Below are 20663 nucleotides of genomic sequence, written 5' to 3' on the forward strand. Positions count from 1 at the left end.
ATTCAGGCTTGCCATAACAAAGGGTTTTAATACTTGACTGAAGACATTTCAGCTTTCAATTTTTAATGAATTTGTAAATATGTCAAAAAACACAATTCCACTTTGATATAATGGGGTATTGTGTGTAAGCCATTTTAAATTCAGGCTGTAACACAAGAAAGTGTGGAAAAAGTCAAGTGATGTGAATACTTTCTGAAAGCACTGTAGGTTGAAAACGTCAGTGAAGATACTTGCCAGCTGGTCCAGCGCATGCTCTGAGTACACGTCCTGGTATTCTGTCTGGCTCTGCAGCCTTCAAACCACTAATTACAGAAGAATTCAAGACAAATAGAAAACCTTGTCTTATATTTATTTACTTCAGAAAACAGTTCTACATTTAAAAACATCAGTCATTAAAAAAGCTAATACAAATTCCTGTACAATAGGGAAATTTCAGACCATATTTCAAAAGTGAACATGCTTCCTTCCCTGCTATTCTGCAATGCAACCTATAATGCCACACTGCTTTGGAACAGTTGAAACAAGGGGAATGTATTTAATGCTCGAACAGGCTTTGCCTTACTTCTTCAGTGACATCACTGACTACAGTCTATGGAAACCCATTCCATCCTATGTCAGACTACTATGAATTTAGGTTTCTATGAAAACAATGTGCAATAAACATCCCAATAAAGACATGGAGTGTAACCATTGCTAGACTACTAAGTGGTAGGAATGTGTCATGGTGAATGAATGTTAGTTTGTTTGACCCCATGTCTAAGTTACCCCAGCAAGAGTAGTTACTGAAAGTAGACTTCTTCAACTGGCCCAAGTAGGCCCTCTAGGGTTGATATGAGGCTGGTACAGCTATGTCTGTGCTACACTAACCTTATCCCCAGGCTAACAGCTAGAGAGAGACACAGCTGGTGGACAAGACGAGTGCTACAGTATATCCACTTTGTGCAGTTATCATTCAAACCAAGTCATTCCTTTAACGCTGAATAAATAATCTACCCCCCCACACACACACACACACACACACACACACACACACACACCACAGTGTAGACTGAGTTCAACAGTCCTTTGAGGAAAACAAACAGATGAACAACAGATAAGACGATCCAACTAAGTGGTAATAAGGGAAATGCAGTGAGTGTAGCCATAGTAGTGGACCATTTAAACCACCAGTGGTACCAGGAGGACCGGGCTGGTGGTGGTGGTGGCTGAGGGTTCCATGCCCGGGACCAGGGGCCGTTCTGGGTCAGGGGGAGGACAGGCCTTGTTGAAGCGGAGGTCCAGGATGTGTTTCTGCAGGTGTCTGATCCAGTCCTCCTGTACTGACTGAGATCCATGGAACACTGCCTCACAGAACCTGAGGGATGGAATAGAACAGAGAGCAAGAGAGAGAAGGTTGGTTAATGTTAATATACAAACAGACCTGCGCTTAAACCACTTTCTGTGAAACATTGTGGAACCTGTAGTGCAGAGACCCTCGTACGATGCCAATAATAAATCATACAAGTGTGTGACCTCAGGCAATCGGAGTTCAGCGTACATTAAACTATCAGCATGTTGGCAATCAGCTCACCTGCACTTGAGGGTGTACTCTTTGCCCACTTGTTTGACCAGAGGAGTGGAGGGAGGCCTGGGAACCAGGGAAGGGATGTTTCCTGACCGGGGGGGTTGTTGAGAGCCGCCGTCCCCCTCTGCTCCCTCCGTATGGGCGGTGTGTTTAGGGACCCGCCGCTCAAAACCTGGCAGACGGGTTGGAAAGGGGTTTCAAATCAGAGTCTACCATAGCTCAACGTTGGTTTTATCAGAGGGCAAACAGGTAGAAAGTTCTGTAGGGCGTGTTTGTGTGTGTGTGTGTGTGTGTGTGTGTGCATATGCACGTTTGAGTCGGTTTCCATCTCTCACCTCTAGGAGAGCGTATGTGGTTGAAGTCTCCTCTAGCCCCCTGGGACTGCGTATGAGAGACGGTATGATGGTGATATGACGAGTGTCCCGTCTCCCCCTGTGACCTTTGACCTTGAGCTGCCCTGGACGAACCCCCAGCGACCCTGGCCACCTCTCGGCCCGCCCTGCGCCCCAGCCCCACAGCCCTCTGGGCTCCCAAGGGGAAGGAGCTTGAGTCTGTGGAGGGAAAGTGGGACGGGGCGTTCCTCTGGAAGGGGAAAATAAATCAAGTGTTGGTGAAATAGTTTTCCCTCTAAGTTGGACAGAATCATCGACATTCACCTGGATTGGTCGTAGAAATAGCATACAGAACACACACAGACTGATGTTAGCAACTACAGACCACTGTTATTCTATTACATCAATATCTGTCCACTCATCTCGTCTCCCCAAGCCTCAGCTACTGTTTAGAAAAGCAAGGACAAAACCCAGCCGCTCTCCGAGACTGAGTTGAAGCACTCCTGTCACAGAACTAAGCAGCTGGAAAGTGCCTAACGTCATGCACTTGAGGGGATGTGATTGTCACTTGCTTTTAATCCAAGATTCGGTGATCAGCCCCACTGCCACAGAGCAATTAGATCCAAACCTAATGGGCGCTATACTTAACCAATAAGGCCAGAGGGGGTGTGGTGTAAGGCCAATATACCACGGCTATATTGGCTATATACCACAAACCTCTGAGGTGCCTTATTGCTATTATAACCTGGTTACAAACGTAATTAGAGCAGTAAAAATAAATGTTTTGTCATACCTGTGGTATATGGTCTGATATACCATGACTATTAGCCAATCAGCATTCAGGGCTCGAACCACCCAGTTTGTAATAGAAGATGTAACACTCACCTTAAACCTGATGTTGAGGTCACCGTCGCGGTACTGGCGGTGGATCTCCGCGGCCTTGCGGGGCTGCCTCTGGATCCAGGCGCTGAGCAACTCGATGGGGGAGGCCTTCACACCCTCTGCCCTCCACTCCTTAACCCCCAGCTGGCGGAGGTGGGCCCGGGCGTGGCTCGCCAGCGCCGTGCGGTTCTCAAAGTCAAAGCCGCACAGCTCACAGCACGCATCCCCGGCTGGAAGGAGAGAAGAGGACAGGGGGGTTAAAAACAGACGTTTGACAGTTGAAGCGTTTCACGTGATAAACGTTTCTATTTCAGCACTAATTACTAGGCAGGTTACCTAGTTGATTTTTATTATTATTATTATTATTTTTTACTAATAATGGAATCAGTCACCTTTGGAAAGAGCTCCTGCTAAATACAATTGCCATCACAGCTGCAATGGAAAACAGTTGCCTGCCACAAATAACCTGGCTGAGATCTGCTGGTCAGGCGTGAGCACTGTTAGTTTACCAGACTGGGAGGATCCATTCTTATCAGGAGAAGGCTTGTCGTTGAGGGAGTAGTCCAGTGGAGGAGTGAAAGTCCTCTTAGAGCCCTGGGGAGCCCACGAAGGCTCCGAGAACCTCCTGTGATTGGCGCTGGAGTGAGAGGACGATGGCTCCCTCTTGACCTACAACACAATACATCTTTATTGATCCAGTTCAACAGGTTTTTTGCCATCACAGCCCCCAATTAGAGGAAGGCCCTAAAAAAAACTGTCAAAGACTTCAGTCACCCAAGTCATACACTGTTCTCTCTGCAAGTGGTACCGGAGCACCAAGTTTGGGACCAAAAGGCTCCTTAACAGCTTCTACCCCGAAGCCATAAGACCGCTGAACAGTTAAACAAATGGCTAACTGGACTATTTACATTGACCCCCTTATGTTATTAATAATACATTTTTGCACTGACTCTCTTGCACAGGCTTGAAGTACACTCACTGGACTCTAACCACACAATCACTACACTGACACACAAGCATATTGACACCACACACACGGAAATACACACCCATGCTTACTGACCCCACACACACATGCATACTGACACCACACACACGGAAATACACACCCATGCATACTGACGCCACACACATGCATATTGATGCCACACACACGGAAATACACATCCATGCATACTGACGCCACACACACGGAAATACACACCCATGCATACTGACGCCACACACACACGGAAATACACACCCACGCATACTGACACCACACACACGGAACTACACACCCATGCATACTGACGCCACACACATGCATATTGATGCCACACACACGGACATACACACCCATGTATATTGACGCCACACACACGGACATACACATATGCATATTCATGTCACACACACACACACTCACACACACAAGCTGCTGTTACTCTGTTCATTATCTATGCATAGTCACTTTTCCCCTACCTACATGAACATATTACCTCTATTAGCTCAACTAACCTTCACCCCCGCACATTGACTCAGTACCGGTACCCCTTGTATACAGCCTCGTTGTTATTTATTGTCGTTTCTGTGTCGTTACTGACGTTAAACAAAAATTCAAAGGGCAGTAAGGCACATTTCTGCATATGACCAAATTCAATGATTTTGCTTACTGTTTCATACACATCTGTGCTTTTACGAAGAAAAATACACGTAGCTATGAGGATCCATTCTTACGTTTAAATTCGTAGCTACATCCATTGTAGCAAGAAGATGACCATGGTGGTCAGGTCAAAAACTAAAACAGTTGACTCATGGCTCAATTTATGAATTTATTTGCAAATTATGGTGGAAAATAAGTATTTGGTCACCTACAAACAAGCTAGATTTCTGGCTCTCACAGACCTGTAACTTCTTCTTTAAGAGGCTCCTCTGTCCTCCACTTGTTACCTGTATTAATGCACCTGTTTGAACTTGTTATCAGTATAAAAGACACCTGTCCACAACCTCAAACAGTCACACTCCAAACTCCACTATGGCCAAGACCAAAGAGCTGTCAAAGGACACCAGAAACAAAATTGTAGACCTGCACCAGGCTGGGAAGACTGAATCTGCAATAGGTAAGCAGCTTGGTTTGAAGAAATCAACTGTGGGAGCAATTATTAGGAAATGGAAGACATACAAGACCACTGATAACCTCCCTCGATCTGGGGCTCCACGCAAGATCTCATCCCGTGGGGTCAAAATGATCACAAGAACGGTGAGCAAAAATCCCAGAACCACACGGGGGGACCTAGTGAATGACCTGCAGAGAGCTGGGACCAAAGTAACAAAGCCTTCCATCAGTAACACACTACGCCGCCAGGGACTCAAATCCTGCAGTGCCAGACGTGTTCCCCTGCTTAAGCCAGTACATGTCCAGGCCCGTTTGAAGTTTGCTAGAGAGCATTTGGATGATCCAGAAGAAGATTGGGAGAATGTCAGATGGTCAGATGAAACCAAAATATAACTTTTTGGTAAAAACTCAACTCGTCGTGTTTGGAGGACAAAGAATGCTGAGTTGCATCCAAAGAACACCATACCTACTGTGAAGCATGGGGGTGGAAACATCATCCTTTGGGGCTGTTTTTCTGCAAAGGGACCAGGACGACTGATCCGTGTAAAGGAAAGAATGAATGGGGCCATGTATCGTGAGATTTTGAGTGAAAACCTCCTTCCATCAGCAAGAGGATTGAAGATGAAACGTGGCTGGGTCTTTCAGCATGACAATGATCCCAAACACACCACCCGGGCAACGAAGGAGTGGCTTCGTAAGAAGCATTTCAAGGTCCTGGAGTGGCCTAGCCAGTCTCCAGATCTCAACCCCATAGAAAATCTTTGGAGGGAGTTGAAAGTCTGTGTTGCCCAGCAACAGCCCCAAAACATCACTGCTCTAGAGGAGATCTGCATGGAGGAATGGGCCAAAATACCAGCAGTGTGTGAAAACCTTGTGAAGACTTACAGAAAACGTTTGACCTCCGTCATTGCCAACAAAGGGTATATAACAAAGTATTGAGATAAACTTTTGTTATTGACCAAATACTTATTTTCCACCATAATTTGCAAATAAATTCATTCAAAATCCTACAATGTGATTTTCTGGATTTTTGTTCTCATTTTGTCTGTCATAGTTGAAGTGTGCCTATGATGAAAATTACAGGCCTCTCTCATCTTTTTAAGTGGGAGAACTTGCACAATTGGTGGCTGACTAAATACTTTTTTGCCCCACTGTGTGTGTGTGTGTATATACAGTGCCTTGCGAAAGTATTCGGCCCCTTGAACTTTGCGACCTTTTGCCACATTTCAGGCTTCAAACATAAAGATATAAAACTGTATTTTTTTGTGAAGAATCAACAACAAGTGGGACACAAATCATGAAGTGGAACGACATTTATTGGATATTTCAAACTTTTTTAACAAATCAAAAACTGAAAAATTGGGCGTGCAAAATTATTCAGCCCCCTTAAGTTAATACTTTGTAACGCCACCTTTTGCTGCGATTACAGCTGTAAGTCGCTTGGGGTATGTCTCTATCAGTTTTGCACATCGAGAGACTGAAATTTTTTCCCATTCCTCCTTGCAAAACAGCTCGAGCTCAGTGAGGTTGGATGGAGAGCATTTGTGAACAGCAGTTTTCAGTTCTTTCCACAGATTCTCGATTGGATTCAGGTCTGGACTTTGACTTGCCCATTCTAACACCTGGATATGTTTATTTTTGAACCATTCCATTGTAGATTTTTTTTTGCTTAGATTATGTTTTGGATCATTGTCTTGTTGGAACACAAATCTCCGTCCCAGTTCCGTTCATCTGTACTAACAATAGTACGCAAGTATAAACACCATGGGACCACGCAGCCGTCATGCCGCTCAGGAAGGAGACGCGTTCTGTATCCTACAGATGAACGTACTTTGGTGCGAAAAGTGCAAATCAATCTCAGAACTCCAGAAAAGGACCTTGTGAAGATGCTGGAGGAAACAGGTACAAAAATATCTATATATCCACAGAAAAACGAGTCCTATATCGACATAACCTGAAAGGCCACTCAGCAAGGAAGAAGCCACTGCTCAAAAACCACCATAAAAAAGCCAGACTACAGTTTGCAACTGCACATGGGGACAAAGATCGTACTTTTTAGAGAAATGTACTCTGGTCTGATGAAACAAAAATAGAACTGTTTGGTCATAATGACCATCGTTATGTTTGGAGGAAAAAGGGGGATTCTTGCAAGCCGAAGAACACCATCCCAACCATGAAGCACGGGGGTGGCAGCATCATGTTGTGGGGGTGCTTTGCTGCAGGAGGGACTAGTGCACCTCACAAAATAGATGGCATCATGAGGGAGAAAAATTATGTGGATATATTCAAGCAACATCTCAAGACATCAGTCAGGAAGTTAAAGCTTGGTCGCAAATGGGTCTTCCAAATTGACAATGACCCCAAGCATACGTCCAAAGTTGTGGCAAAATGGCTGAAGAACAAAGTCAAGGTATTGGAGTGGACATCACAATGCCCTGACCTCAATTCCATAGAAAATGTGGGCAAAACTGAAAAAGAGTGTGCGAGCAAGGAGGCCTACAAACCTGACTCCGTTACAACAGCTCTGTCAGGAGGAATGGGCCAAAATTCACCCAACTTATTGTGGGAAGCTTGTGGAAGACTACCCAAACGTTTCACTCAAGTTAAACAATTTAAAGGCAATGCTAGCAAAAACTAATTGAGTGTATGTAAACTTCTGACCCACTGGGAATGTGATGAAAGAAATAAAAGCTGAAATAAATCACTCTACTATTATTCTGACATTTCACATTCTTAAAATAAAATGGTGATCCTAACTGACCTAAGACAGGGAATTTTTACTAGGATTAAATGGAATTATGAAAAACTGAGGAGTTTAAATGTATTTGGCTAAGGTGTATGTAAACTTCCAACTTCAACTGTATGTATGTATTATCTCACACACACACACACAAAAGTTTGGGGTCACTTAGAAATGTCCTTGTTTTTTAAAGAAATGCAATTTTTTTGCCCATTAAAATAACTTGAAATTAATCCGAAATACAGTCTAGACATTGTTAATATTGTAAATTACTATTGTAGCTGGAAACAGCTGATTTTTTATGGAATATCTACATAGGTGTACAGAGGCCCATTATCAGCAACCATCACTCCTGTGTTCCAATGGCACGTTGTGCTAGCTAATCCAAGTTTATCATTTTAAAAGGCTAATTGATCATTAGAAAACCCTTTTGCAATTATGTTAGCACAGCTGAAAACTGTTGTCCTGATTAAAGAAGAAATAAAAAACTGTCCATCTTTAGACTAGTTGAGGATCTGGAGCATCAGCATTTGTGGGTTCAATTACAGGCTCAAAATGGCCAGAAACAAAGGAATTTCTTCTGAAACTGGTCAGTCTATTCTTGTTCTGAGAAATGAAGGCAATTCCATGCGAGACACTGCGAAGAAACTGAAGATCTCGTACAATGCTGTGTACTACTCTCTTCACAGAACAGCGCAAACTGGCTCTAACCAGAATAGAAAGAGGAGTGGGAGGCCCCGGTAGACAACTGAGCAAGAGGACAAGTACATTAGAGTGTCTAGTTTGAGAAACAGACGCCTCACAAGTCCTCAACTGGCAGCTTCATTAAATAGTACCAGTCTCAAAGTCAACAATGAAGAGGCGACTCCGGGATGCTGGCCTTCTAGGCAGAGTTGCAAAGAAAAAGCCATCTCTCTGTCCAGTGTCAGTGTTCTTTTGTCCATCTTAATCTTTTATTTTTATTGGCCAGTCTGAAATATGGCTTTTTCTTTGCAACTCTGCCTAGAAGGCCAGCCTCCCGGAGTCGCCTCTTCACTGTTGACATTGAGACTGGTGTTTTGCGGGTATTAACTGTCCAGTCATATTTGCTTACGATGCACATAATTTTTATTATCAGAGCGTGCCAGTGGACTTCTGGTAAGTATGCTTTAGTGAGAAAGTGTTGAGATCAGGTACAACTATGTTTATCTACCCTCAAAATGAATATTTATGAGCAAATTCCCCCCACCCACAACTTCTCGCCTCAATGCATTTTTTTTTAAATTTGAAGAGGTTAGGCTGAAATTGGGGTTGAGAGTTACCCTTTAAGCAGAAGTTATGATTCGCCCCTTAGTGCCTTGCTCGAGGGCACAACCGCAGCCGGTAGGTAGCACATGATGAGATATTGACCTGCCCTCCATTGCCAACTAGACTGCACACATACACGCACTCACCTGGGTGGCAGTGGCACTGCCCTCCTTCAGAAGGATGTCTCTCAGCAGGTCGATGGGCGACTCGTTGACAGACCACATGACTCCCAGCTGACGCAGGTGGGAGCGGGCGTGGCAGGACAGGGCCTTGCGGCTGTCAAAGAACTGGCCACAGAATTCACAGGTGATCATGAGCTCCTGGTCTGAACCTGGGGAAGGGAAAGGGAAGGAGGGAGGGATTTGTCCCTTGACATGTCTCTGCATTTAGCTATGCTGCTTTGACTGAACGGATGGTCAATGGTCTGAGTGCACTTATTCAATGGTAAAACAGAAAAACACAAATAGAAGAGGGACTTTTACATCAAACTAATTAGAAACCACAGAATGTATACCACTTGGTCAAAAAGATAGGAACCTCATCTTACCGGAGTTGAAGGACTGGCCATTTTTGGCCCACTTCTGAGAACCCTGAGATCCATTACTGCTGCTGTACCCCCCAAGCGGACTGGAGAACCCCACATCCAGCTCCATCTCCAGGGGCTCCGGCTTGGGATAGACCAGGGTGGAGCCCTTCTTGGCCTTTGACCTGGGATTGTGGCTGGAGGCCAAGGGGCTGAGGTGGGCGTTAGCTGGGGATCTAGAAGGGGTCTTGGTGGTGGTGTTACTGGGTCGTACCGATGCAGCGGCCGCAAGCACGCCGCTGCTGACCAGCTGCTGGACCGTGTCGATGGCCGACGCCTTGCCCAGGAGGTCGGTGACACCGAGTTGGCGCAGGTGAGAGCGGGAGTGGCTTGCTAGGCCTTTGCGGTTCTCAAACTCCTCACCGCACAAGACACAGGTGAACTCACCTGTATTTCAAATAATATGTTTTTGATGAACCTCGAGGTTTTATCATTTACCTTTCTTGTTCTGTTCTTTGAATTGTGACATCATTTGAAAATGACAAACTAAAATGACTAAATTTGACTTAAAATATGACTTAAACTAAATGGATGTACCAATCACAGATTGCCCCTTTAAAAATAACTTGAAACTCACCCGTGCTGAGCCTATGATCCTGTGGAGCAGTTCCTTCTGACGCGGAGGGCTTGGGCCGTTTGTTGGAGGGAGGCTGATGAAGGGAGGAGGAAGGGGATCCTTTATGTCTAGCAGGCGATGTGGACGAACCAGAGCCGGAGGGCCGTTTGTTAGAGTTAGAAGACATAGAAGGGTTATAGACGTTGAGACCTTCACTTGCTATAGGTTGGAGGTCTTCCGCTTCCATGATCTGGTAGAGGAATTCTATTGGTCCTCCTTTCGTCTCGGTGTTCTCGGTGATGCCGAACTGGCGCAAGTGGGCCCGGCAGTGACTGGCCAGGCCTTTGCGGGACTCATACCAGGCACCGCACAATTGACACACATGCACCTCGTCATTGGTGTCCATCGCTGTAGAGGCAGGGGAGGAGCCAGAGACTGGTGTTAGAAAGTGCCATGTTATACTTGAAGTTAATAATGTCATTACATAAGAACAGAAATATCTATCTGTATACATGTAATGGTACGACGTTCAATTGGTAATGACATTGGTACGACAAATATAATAGGCCTAATATGTGACTTCCTCATGACAAACATCTAATAACGGAACACTTAAAATATCCACTCCAATCGCAAATACCCAGACTGAGACTTACCCAGGGTGAGAGGGGCATCCGTCTCCTGCGGTGCCCAGGCAGGCTTGGCCGAGGCCAGGCTCGCTCCCCCTGAGGCCGATGGTGTCTTGCCTGCTGTTAGGAACGACGACATGGAAGACTGCCGAGGCTTGGCCAAAACTGTCCCTTTACGAGCTACCTTGGATATATTATTCTGTGGGGTTGTCACTACTTTGACCCTACCCCCGAGAGGGGATTCCTTCTGGGAGATGAGTGTCCCTGATCCCTTGGTTTTTTTGGGTGAAGAGTAGACGGGTTTGGGTGGGTGCATTGAACCGTCCCTGTCCTGAATCAGCTGGTAGAGTAAGTCGATGGGAGCTCCGCTGTTGTCCGAGACAGCCACGCCGAGCTGACGGAGGTGGAGTCTGGCGTGACTGGAGAGACCCCGCCGCGTCTCGAAGTAGGTCCCGCACACCTCACACATAACCGGGGCTGAGGGACAAGAGAGAGAGGAGGGAGGGAGGAGAGAAGGAAGGGAAGAAGAGAGGAGGAAAAGAAGAGAGAGGAGGAAGGGAAGAGAGGAAGTGGTGCAGAGGAAATAATAAGATTGTGAGTGTAAATCCAGAGACATTCTGAATCTGAGGCAAAACTATGCTTCTAATCAAAAATGGTTCCAACTGACTCAGACTATAATTCATGCACACCTTCTCTTTTCCTCTTTGTTCTTACCCTCTTCTTTTGTGTTCTCCATGAGTGTGGGTGACTGGATGACTTTGATTCCAGAATTGAAGATGGAACTAGCCTAGGATGTTGTCTTCTTCTGTACATAAGATAATTGAGAGGGGGGAAATGGATAGAAAACATATGGTGTATGTCTTAGCAGCTCATTGGTTAGAAAGTAAGTGAAACAGCATGCCGCATCCCGTCAATTCAGACCACTCTGATTTGGTCATAATGTAAGTTACCAGTCAGTTCCAACTCGAGGGCTGTCAAACTTCTTGAATGACACTCAGACCAGCAACAGCAGCTGAGCTGAGTTCTCTTTCAATACATGTAAACAGAGATAGGAGTTAATTTGCTCAGATTGTAAGCTAGCTAGCTAGCTAGCTGCCATAACGATTTGAAAATACAACTCCACAGCTTGGCTATCAGACTCAATTTAGCAAAACATAATACGTAAACTGGTATTGTAGTTTGTTAGCTAAATGACTGCACTTTGCTAGCTAACGTTAGCTTGCTGGCTAGATAGCTAGGTTTGTTGAAAACTGGATTTGTCAGAGAAGAGGATACTTCACAATAAGACATGATAGGTAGCTAAGAATTTAACTAGTTAAACAGACCAGAACTCACCGAAAATATACCTATATTACCCTATTGAATAATTTAACTTGACAATTTAACCCATGTTCCACCATCAGCGCCTGTGAAGAGTTTACAGCAATCGTTTCCGGGTCAAAATATTTACTCATACAAATTAAAAGTCCTTTAAATCCATCGATTGAACATTAAAAAAGTATAATATAATGTGGTGTCATTCCACAGAAACACTTTTGTGTATACATATTGTAATATCAGAAAGCGTTTTGAATTTAAATTAATCACACAACAAGCTATCTAATTCGATTGACATTTATTTTAACGATTTCTCTGGCGACTTTTATTTTGAAAACAAAATATTTTAAAACGTATAGGGAAAGTTCTTTCTTCCGGATTAGCGGCTTTCACGCCATTGCAGTAAACCGCAACACAAACGCTTTTCACAAGAAACGTAAGTATATATTAGATACTTCGACTATCACTCCGTGCATATTATGCTTAGTGTATTTTTCAGCTGCTAACATGTCGCTACTTTTTCTGTGGTTGCAAAGAGTTGCAGACAAAAGAAACCGGCTAACAATTAACGTTAGCTAGGCATTGTGGGTCAAGCCTCATTTGAACAGTTTGGTGGGTGTGGGGGATTTGTACCTTGTTAGCCAATTAGCTAGCTGGTTCTAATGTAACTCGCTGCATAGATGGCTAGTAAATGAATGCATACAATACTATTGAGTTGTTTCTTTTAATAAACATGTATATTTAACAATCTTATAGGCATTATGTAGATTCATCTTTGTCACGTGCAAAATTACAGTGAAATGCCTTGTTAACGTTAGTTCCAAACCCAACTATGTAGTAATCAATATCCGACACGGATATTGAAAAGTTACTATTTTAATGGCTCAAACAATTATTTGACAAGGACCGTTGAATGTCAACCGAGTACAAAATGTCTTCTTTGGGGAAGGTTTAAGGCTACACTGTAAAACCTTTGTTCTCAAGCACAGCCTTGAGAACAACTGACTTGCATGTGACTAGGCTTGGTATTGGCAAGTTGACCCTGAAGCATTGTACAGCACTGCAGTAGAATTGATATCAGTGTAAATAAATAAATAACTGGAGCGTTGAGCATTTTTCTAAAACTTTTCATTTGTTTTATTACTTTACTGATTTACTTTTCTTCATGTGCTTGTTAAGGAGTGAGAGGCTCCTGGCCCGTAGCCTACAAGACACCCTTTTTGCTTTGCCATATTGAGACGTTCCAAACTGTATTGATTCACTGTTGATTGACTTTGCTGGGTCGTTTGTCTTTCCCAGTGAGCTGTCATTGTCACCACCATGTCTGCTGGAAACGCTAAGATAGGCCAGCCGGCCCCACAGTTCAAAGCCACCGCTGTGGTGGACGGACAGTTCAAAGAGATCCAGCTGTCTGACTACATGGGTAAGGACTTGATGATTTTCTCTAAATTACCATTTTATTGGCAGGTCAGTTTACAGGTTACCATCTAACAACAAAGTTGCTGAAACATCAGAATGTTTCCATGGATATCAGTCTGAAAGAAGTTGATGTAAAAAGAGGCAGTAGTCTCTACAAGCCAGAATGTTGTAAATGATTATATTTGAGGTTACTTTACTGGTTGTACTTGCTGTTGGTACTTTTGGCGGTAGTTCTCGGTGCCTGTAGGTCCAAATGTAACCGAAAGTAGTCGACCACAGCGTGTTTCCTCGCAATCAGCTGGCGTCAGTATTGAAATCAAAAGTACAAACAGTTATACAGACCAGTGTACTTAAAGTCGGGTTAATACTATTCTGGGTATTTTGTCAAAATTTGAGTAGCTGAAGGACAAACCGCACAGACAACAGGTAGATCATGTTTAAATGTAATTTCATTCAACATTCTGGCTTGAAATGACCATTGACACAAATGTCACAGGCTGTATATACCAGTTTGTTTTTACAGCCTCATTAATCAGACTAACTACGAAGCTAAGGGTCTTCAAACAAAAAAAAAACAACCATGCTGACCTACGCATGATGCCAGTTTTAACAAGGCCAGTCAGCTGTGTGTGTGTGTGCAGGGTACAGAATAGACGTATATTCAAAAGAAAAGGCTATAGAGTAGCATGTACACTACTGGCACCCGGTGCCAAATAAGCTACTGTGTTATTGCTGTGTTATTGCTGTCCAAAGAGACTAGGCCTACATGTACCCAAACACACTCTTCTGCTCCTCTCCTGTGTGTCCCTTCCAGGGAAGTACGTGGTGTTCTTCTTCTACCCACTGGACTTCACTTTCGTGTGCCCCACTGAGATCGTGGCCTTCAGCGACCAGGCCGAGGCGTTCCGCAAGATCGGCTGTGAGGTCATCGGCGCCTCCACAGACTCTCACTTTAGCCACCTGGCCTGGTAAGAACTTGTTTAGACTTTTGAGCATTGAGTTTTAGTCATTTCTCTTGATGAGAACTTTAAAGGCATGGCGACAAACACTATAGTTGAATATTCCTGCACGTGACAGCACCTCGATCAGAACGGTCAAGAGGCTGACCTATTTCAACTGATAACAAATGTATCTGCGTTTCTGCATTTCTGAAAGTAAAATGCTTTCCAGTTGTCCACATCTGCCAATTTGTAAAAAAAAAAAAAATGTAAACAGGCGTTTGAGTACACTCCCATGCTCTGGCTATCTTGTCTCTGCCTGCTGTACTGCCTAGTGGTGATAAGTGCCATAGCTCTTAGAAGAACTAACGGTCACTGGACTCAATCCAACAATGGTTTTAGAATCCTCCCTCTATGTAGTTTACATTTGCATTAATTGTTCATTTACTTTGACTATTACTGTGTGAATGTCAGTATTCAGAATTCTTAATTTGACTTTCTGTTACTATGTGATGCTCACTACATCCTTAATGAAGCGTAAACAAGGGCTGTATTTATGACGATGACATTGTGCCCTCTCCCTCCCTATAGGATCAACACCCCCAGGAAGCAGGGTGGTTTGGGACCAATGAACATCCCCCTTGTGGCTGACCTCACCCAGTCTATCTCCAGAGACTACGGAGTGCTGAAGGAGGACCAGGGCATCGCTTACAGGTCAGTTATTTACGATACTGCCGTCAGTAGTCTATGTGAAACCTCTGTATACAAAGTGCCATTTGAAGTTTAGTGTGCACTTGCAAGGTCATTGTTAAATTAATGTGTGTGCTTAATTTGGCATTTGATTCACTTTCATGTTGGCTGACTTTGATTTTTACTCTTGTTTTGGATATTGATTCAAGCGTGTAGTCTCAGATGCCCCATGTGGCCTTCTGATCCTCTCACTGTCTGCTTCCTCTCTCTCTCAGGGGTCTGTTTGTGATTGACGACAAGGGCATCCTGAGGCAGATCACCATAAACGACCTGCCAGTGGGCCGCTCTGTGGACGAGACCCTTCGTCTGGTGCAGGCCTTCCAGCACACAGACAAATATGGAGAGGGTAAGCGATTAGCAGCTTATTTCAAGAACCAGCATAGGGCTCTACAATGCGACCACTTTACTCGCATATGCTGTAAAATATTTACCTGTGCAACCTAGAATTTGTTTCCCTACATTGTTTGACACGTGTGCTCCTTCTAAAAAATAAAAAAAAAGGTAATAAAAAGTTTGCATAGATCCCTGCAGCATCTGGATCTAGTCTCATTGCTATGCACACAGGACACTTCCAACACCAGTTTTTTATTTTATTTTTAGGCATGAAGTCATTCAGTTCACAGAGCAAGCAATCATTTTCTCTTTACAATACCTACCATTTCATTAGTCTGTTTATATGGGAGTTCACTTTCAAACATGTGGAATGTGTTTGGAAAACATGGAATTTTTACCATTGGTTAGCAATTGTTGGCATATTCCATGTTGGTGTGTCTCATCCTGGGCTTGTCCCGCTCTTCCTGTGATAGTGTGTCCCGCTGGCTGGAAGCCAGGCAGTGACACCATTGTCCCCGACATCCAGAAGAGCAAGGAGTTCTTCTCCAAACAGTGACAATACAACGGAGCCCCAGGCTGTGTCAATAATGGCACCCTATATAGTGCATATGGACCCCGGTCAAAAGTAGTGCACTTTATAGTGAATAGGGTGCCATTTCCGACTCACGCTCAGTCTCTCCCCGAGATGTCCTAGCACTTACCTTCAGATGGGAAGTCCTCCCTTTAGCAACAGTCTCTTGGTGTCCAACCCACACTTATACATAAGTTTTAAAGAACTTGTTAGACTCCCACTCTTCTATCTGTATGACAAATTAGCTACTGGTGGAAACAGTTTATTCTAGTCCCATGCACTGAAAGTGTTTTTTCTCAAGTGTTAAAAAAAGAAGCGTTGAATATTTGTACCTCACAATTGTTAACTACTCAGTCTACTGTCACGGGACATTAATAACAAATGGAGAAAATAATGATTTACATGTTAGCAGTGTTTTTGTCTGAAATAAAACTTAAGTGGAGGTTGTTTGTTGTCGTGTGAAATTTATTTTTGACCACTAGGCGGAGCTCTATCGCCACTTTGCTAGATTCTCGCCTAAATCTGACAAATCTGCTTCAACAATGGTAGGTGGTGATTGCGTAATGTGGAGAATTCCCAGCAGTCTTTGTCAATAGAATATCCTGCACCCTGGATTGGATTCCTTGAAAGCAGGCTACGTTATAAAAGCACTGTCAGTCATCAGATGACACCTTTTCTATAAAGTTAGTCTCCAAATAAATGCGGAGAACCTACCACTCTCTGCATCCTACCCTGCCTTCCCTGGATCATTGGCTAACTGTTCAGAGGACATGTACTAGGACCTAGCTCTAGTTTAGAAATGCAATATGGCTGTCTTCCTTTGGATGGAGTTGAATTTAGATAACTTTGCTCGAGCTCTGCTGATATCAATAATATGACCTTCATTTGGTCTGTACTAGTCCTACATTTTTCCTGTAACTTATTGGCAAGGCTATTTGCTGAGTTTACATTCGACTTTGAATGTTCAGAGACCTGTACAAGATTACTCCCACGTAGCCTACCAATGTTTAGTTTCCCTTCTCACAACAGCAAAGAACATCGTTTGCTTTGCTGGAAAATTGACCCGTGTATTTTTATCTCGACATTAGTTTCGCATAGGGTTGTTTTGGGGACTTAAACACTGCGGTGGCTGACTAGGGGAAACTCCCGTCTAAGTTTGCCATTGACAAACGTCTCTTCACACGCACAGTATGGTCTAGTAGTAAGGTCTCTCGAAAACGCGCCACTCTACTGACGGGCAATGTAGGTGGGGGTTCACGGAAATCTTCCCCCTGCTGTGACGTATAATTCCAAAAAATACCATATTTGGCAATACGTATGTACGTCAGCAAGGCAAACACAACGCGAGCACGTCAAGCCCCGTTTCTGTGTTGGTTGATTAAAAACAAACCTTTCCTGAATTTACTGGTTAGCGTGGGAAATTTCAATGTAATTATGTATCCATGTAAAAACATAAGTTGGTGTTAACACTAAAGCTTGTCATGAACACTATAGCTGAAATGTAATAATATAGGCCCGGGCTATATCTAATTCATAGGCATACAGCGTTCGTTGGTTTGAGAAATGTCAATGTAGTTATGTAGAAAGGATACAATGTAAAATAGACGAGGGAAAGTTAAGATTTTACTTAAATATATACTGTACAAGTAAAAAAGACAGTGAGGATCAACCTGACTTAAAACAATAACTTATAAATGGAATGCATTTCACAAATGACAGTTCAAATTAATAAAAACAAATGTAAACAGGCAAAGCCATAACTAGAGGACACTGTATATAACTTGTTCAGAATGCCCCGAGTGTTATTAGTCTTATTGTGCACGCGGTTTCCCATGTCCATCATACCCTGGAAACCAATAAACAATGCAAAAAAACCAACCAACTTTTGAATATTTTCAACATGAAAACACATGGTAGTTCACTCAATTGCTATCCCAACAGTGCAGTACGTTCTGATTGCTTTAACAAAGAAAAACAAATGTATTCCCTATTATTGTCCAGTGTTTATTGTATAGTCCATCGTTTTATAGTTTTCAAAACGATTTGATCTTGGATGTCAACATGAGTTGACAGCCAGAACTGACGTGTGTCATAACTTTCTGTTTGAGTTGAGCTACCTGCTCGCGCAGGACGGAAGCTGTGCTGGAGAGCCCGGCGTTGTCTGTCTTCAGAATTTTCACCTTGTCCTCCAGGCGCGAGATGCGCTCCAGTTTGCGTTTCCGGCACTTGGTGGCTGCCAGGCGGTTCCTGAGCCTCTTGCGCTCGGCCTTGATGCGCTCCTGGTTCTCCATGTCGATTGGGGACATACCGCAAACTGACTCGTCGTCGCTGCTCTGCATGTCTGGAACGGTCTGGGGCTCCTCTTTCAGCCCCAAATATCGCTGTGCGTGTAGGCCTGCTCCGGCTAGCGAGTGCTGGAAGTGGTGGGATGGGTGCGCCGCGGCTTGGTGGTGCTGGTACTGGTGGTGAGGCAGGTAGCTGATGGTGGTGGAGGGGTAGCTGCTGGTTGCAGGTGTGAGATTAGTGTGAGGGCTACAGCTGTCCAGGGTTGTGTACTCTAGGTGCTCCGGCTGCATGGAGGAACCAAACACGGTGGAGGCCACAGTGCACGTGGAGACTCCACCGGTTCCGATGGACACGTTCGGTGGCGGCATCTGGTTCATCTTGTGGAGGTCGTCCAGAGCTTTAACGAACCCGTCCGCGAAGCCCTCTTGTTCCTCTGTGATTCCCCTACTGTAGAAGTACTGCCCAGGTGTCGGTGTGGTAGTGATGACACCGTTGCTGTTCTGGATGATCAATCGCTCCAGTTCAGGAGAGGCGAGCTTCAGTGAGCCGACTTCTGATGCGCCCCCGGTCGGATAGAATTCACTCTCGTTGCGCAGCTGAGCCTTGAGGCTTTGGTTCCGATAGTTCTCGGCGAAGTTCAAGTTCATGTTCTGCTTGAGGAGCTTGTAGTCGTGCAGGGCAGCGCCTGAATGACCATAAGCAGAAAGAAACGAGTCGTCATGATAGAAAGGCTGTTCCATTATTGTGGACATTATTCAAATATTGCTGGAATTCTTCAGTGTAGTAGCTGAATTTATAAGTCCAAAAAAGGGCAAGCCCTCTCGAGTGTCTTTTCAGCAACCAAACGTTTCCGCAGAAGGTATATTATAATCAAGCCCAAAGTTATCAATGTAGAACAGAGCAAAACTTCCAAAATAGTGGAACTGTACTGTACCGAGTCAATAGTCGTCGGGTTTTTTTTCTTGACAGTAGTATTCAAACTGATGTCCGGTGACTAATTATTGGATTCCACACAGTCTTTCGTCCCGTTGAAATTTCTTTGCGAACTGGAATGTTAGTTGTTTTCTCGCTGGTTAAACTCGTGTTCTACCAGTGTTCATGCGATACGGGCAATTTATACACTTTATAGTGCAAGAAACGCACCGATTGGCCAGCCCTTGTTCCACGCCCCGAAACGTCAGCTGCTCGATGACGTTGTTGCCAGGAACTGCTGAGATAAACAAGAGTTGAGAGAGAGGAAAGTGATAGGCGACGTAAATGATTTTATACATCTATCTGGGTTAAATGGTAGTGTTATTTGCGTCGAACCTTCCCTTTCGGATTCCTTTTGACTTCATATATTGATGTGGATATAATCTTGAGGGCTATCTTTATAACACCGTTATGAAGGGGGCATTGCCAGTTGGATATACTATTATATTGATACATTTCAGTACTCTACATGTATTGATAGGCTACTTGTATTTTGTGCCTATTAGGGTCCATATCAGAAAATATCACTGACACATTTAGCTGATTGAAGATTGCCTTACAATTACATCAGCTTGGGTCATTTACCTAAGAAAACTATAGGTATTCCTCAGGCTAAGAACACGACTATTTAGCCTATTCAATGTCATTGTATAACTTGTTGAACAGTAGCCAAATTCCTCTTCCCATCGCCTTGTATCCACAGTGTTCAATCGTGTTCGATTGATAAGGCGCAAGGCTGAGTCATGGCAACGAAATTGATAGCAAGTCCATATTTGGTTATCCTGGCGCATCAGTTCCTGCTCCGTGTGAAAAGCGGGAAGCCACTCCCAGGTTGGGACCGCTTCCAGGAGCAGGCCTCCGGGCGGGAAGAGGCGGAGTATTCGTACTATACTCCGAGTAGAGCAGAGGGAGGGTGGGATGTGGAGGAGAGAAGAGGCTAGAGTGGCAAGTTAGTGCGATATGTCTAGAATAGTTTATTCAGAACAAGAATAAGACTAGCACTATCACGATCACTATGTGGGCGGCCCACATAGGCCAGTAGGCCTATTATTTCTCAAATATTTGAGTCTTTCTTTTTCATTTTACGCATGATGACGCCAGCCAAATGGTTATGAATTTATTATTAATTGGAAAAGTAGTTATGTCCAGAATATCCAAATCAGAAGAATTGCTGACCCCATAATGATGAAACTTGAAAAAAAGTGGTTTGGGATGCTCTTTATTCTTACAATCAACCTTTTTGAGTCTTTATTTTTACCTTTTACCCAGAGACAGAGGTCAATCAGCTTTATTTTATTTCGTATTAATTGCTGTAAGCATCACGAGACTTTGTGTGGTTTAGGCTTTTTTTGTAATCAACCTTTGGTAATTTACGCATGGAAAGGCCACGCCAGACTTTTAAATGT

General features: G+C 44.0%; 3 protein-coding genes across 6 annotated transcripts; 1 reads left to right on the top strand and 2 right to left on the bottom strand.

The window, feature by feature from the left end:
- Nucleotides 1–332: 332 nt before the first annotated feature.
- Nucleotides 333–12121, bottom strand: LOC110493451 (protein Wiz). Of its 3 annotated transcripts, none has more exons than XM_021567724.3 (12): nucleotides 12007–12121; nucleotides 11622–11697; nucleotides 11386–11476; nucleotides 10699–11148; nucleotides 10064–10450; nucleotides 9451–9873; nucleotides 9050–9234; nucleotides 3288–3447; nucleotides 2782–3008; nucleotides 1900–2146; nucleotides 1571–1736; nucleotides 333–1354 (listed from the first exon to the last, which is right to left on the bottom strand). In XM_021567724.3, exons 3-12 carry the CDS (start codon nucleotides 11405–11407, stop codon nucleotides 1159–1161), a joined length of 2463 nt encoding a protein of 820 aa, XP_021423399.2. In that variant the 5' UTR covers nucleotides 11408–11476; nucleotides 11622–11697; nucleotides 12007–12121; the 3' UTR covers nucleotides 333–1158. The 3 variants fall into 3 exon arrangements, with proteins under 3 accessions (XP_021423399.2, XP_021423400.2, XP_021423401.2); XM_021567725.3 differs by having other exon boundaries at nucleotides 11386–11473; nucleotides 12007–12115; XM_021567726.3 differs by lacking the exon at nucleotides 11622–11697 and having other exon boundaries at nucleotides 12007–12105.
- LOC110493450 (peroxiredoxin-1) lies at nucleotides 11668–16445 on the top strand. Its single transcript, XM_021567721.3, has 6 exons — nucleotides 11668–12424; nucleotides 13288–13411; nucleotides 14222–14375; nucleotides 14937–15059; nucleotides 15311–15441; nucleotides 15902–16445. Exons 2-6 carry the CDS (start codon nucleotides 13309–13311, stop codon nucleotides 15982–15984), a joined length of 594 nt encoding a protein of 197 aa, XP_021423396.1. The 5' UTR covers nucleotides 11668–12424; nucleotides 13288–13308; the 3' UTR covers nucleotides 15985–16445.
- A 1164-nt stretch (nucleotides 16446–17609) lies between these two features.
- On the bottom strand, nucleotides 17610–19399 carry LOC110493449 (transcription factor JunB). 2 transcript variants are annotated; one of them, XM_021567720.3, is made up of 2 exons: nucleotides 19220–19390; nucleotides 17610–18970 (listed from the first exon to the last, which is right to left on the bottom strand). In XM_021567720.3, exon 2 carries the CDS (start codon nucleotides 18930–18932, stop codon nucleotides 18033–18035), a length of 900 nt encoding a protein of 299 aa, XP_021423395.2. In that variant the 5' UTR covers nucleotides 18933–18970; nucleotides 19220–19390; the 3' UTR covers nucleotides 17610–18032. The 2 variants fall into 2 exon arrangements, with proteins under 2 accessions (XP_021423395.2, XP_021423393.2); XM_021567718.3 differs by having other exon boundaries at nucleotides 17610–19399.
- Between the last annotated feature and the right edge of the window lie 1264 nt (nucleotides 19400–20663).

Source organism: Oncorhynchus mykiss, chromosome 17 (genome assembly GCF_057628025.1).
Source record: "Oncorhynchus mykiss isolate SJ-2025 chromosome 17, ASM5762802v1, whole genome shotgun sequence".
NCBI classification, from domain to species: domain Eukaryota; kingdom Metazoa; phylum Chordata; class Actinopteri; order Salmoniformes; family Salmonidae; genus Oncorhynchus; species Oncorhynchus mykiss.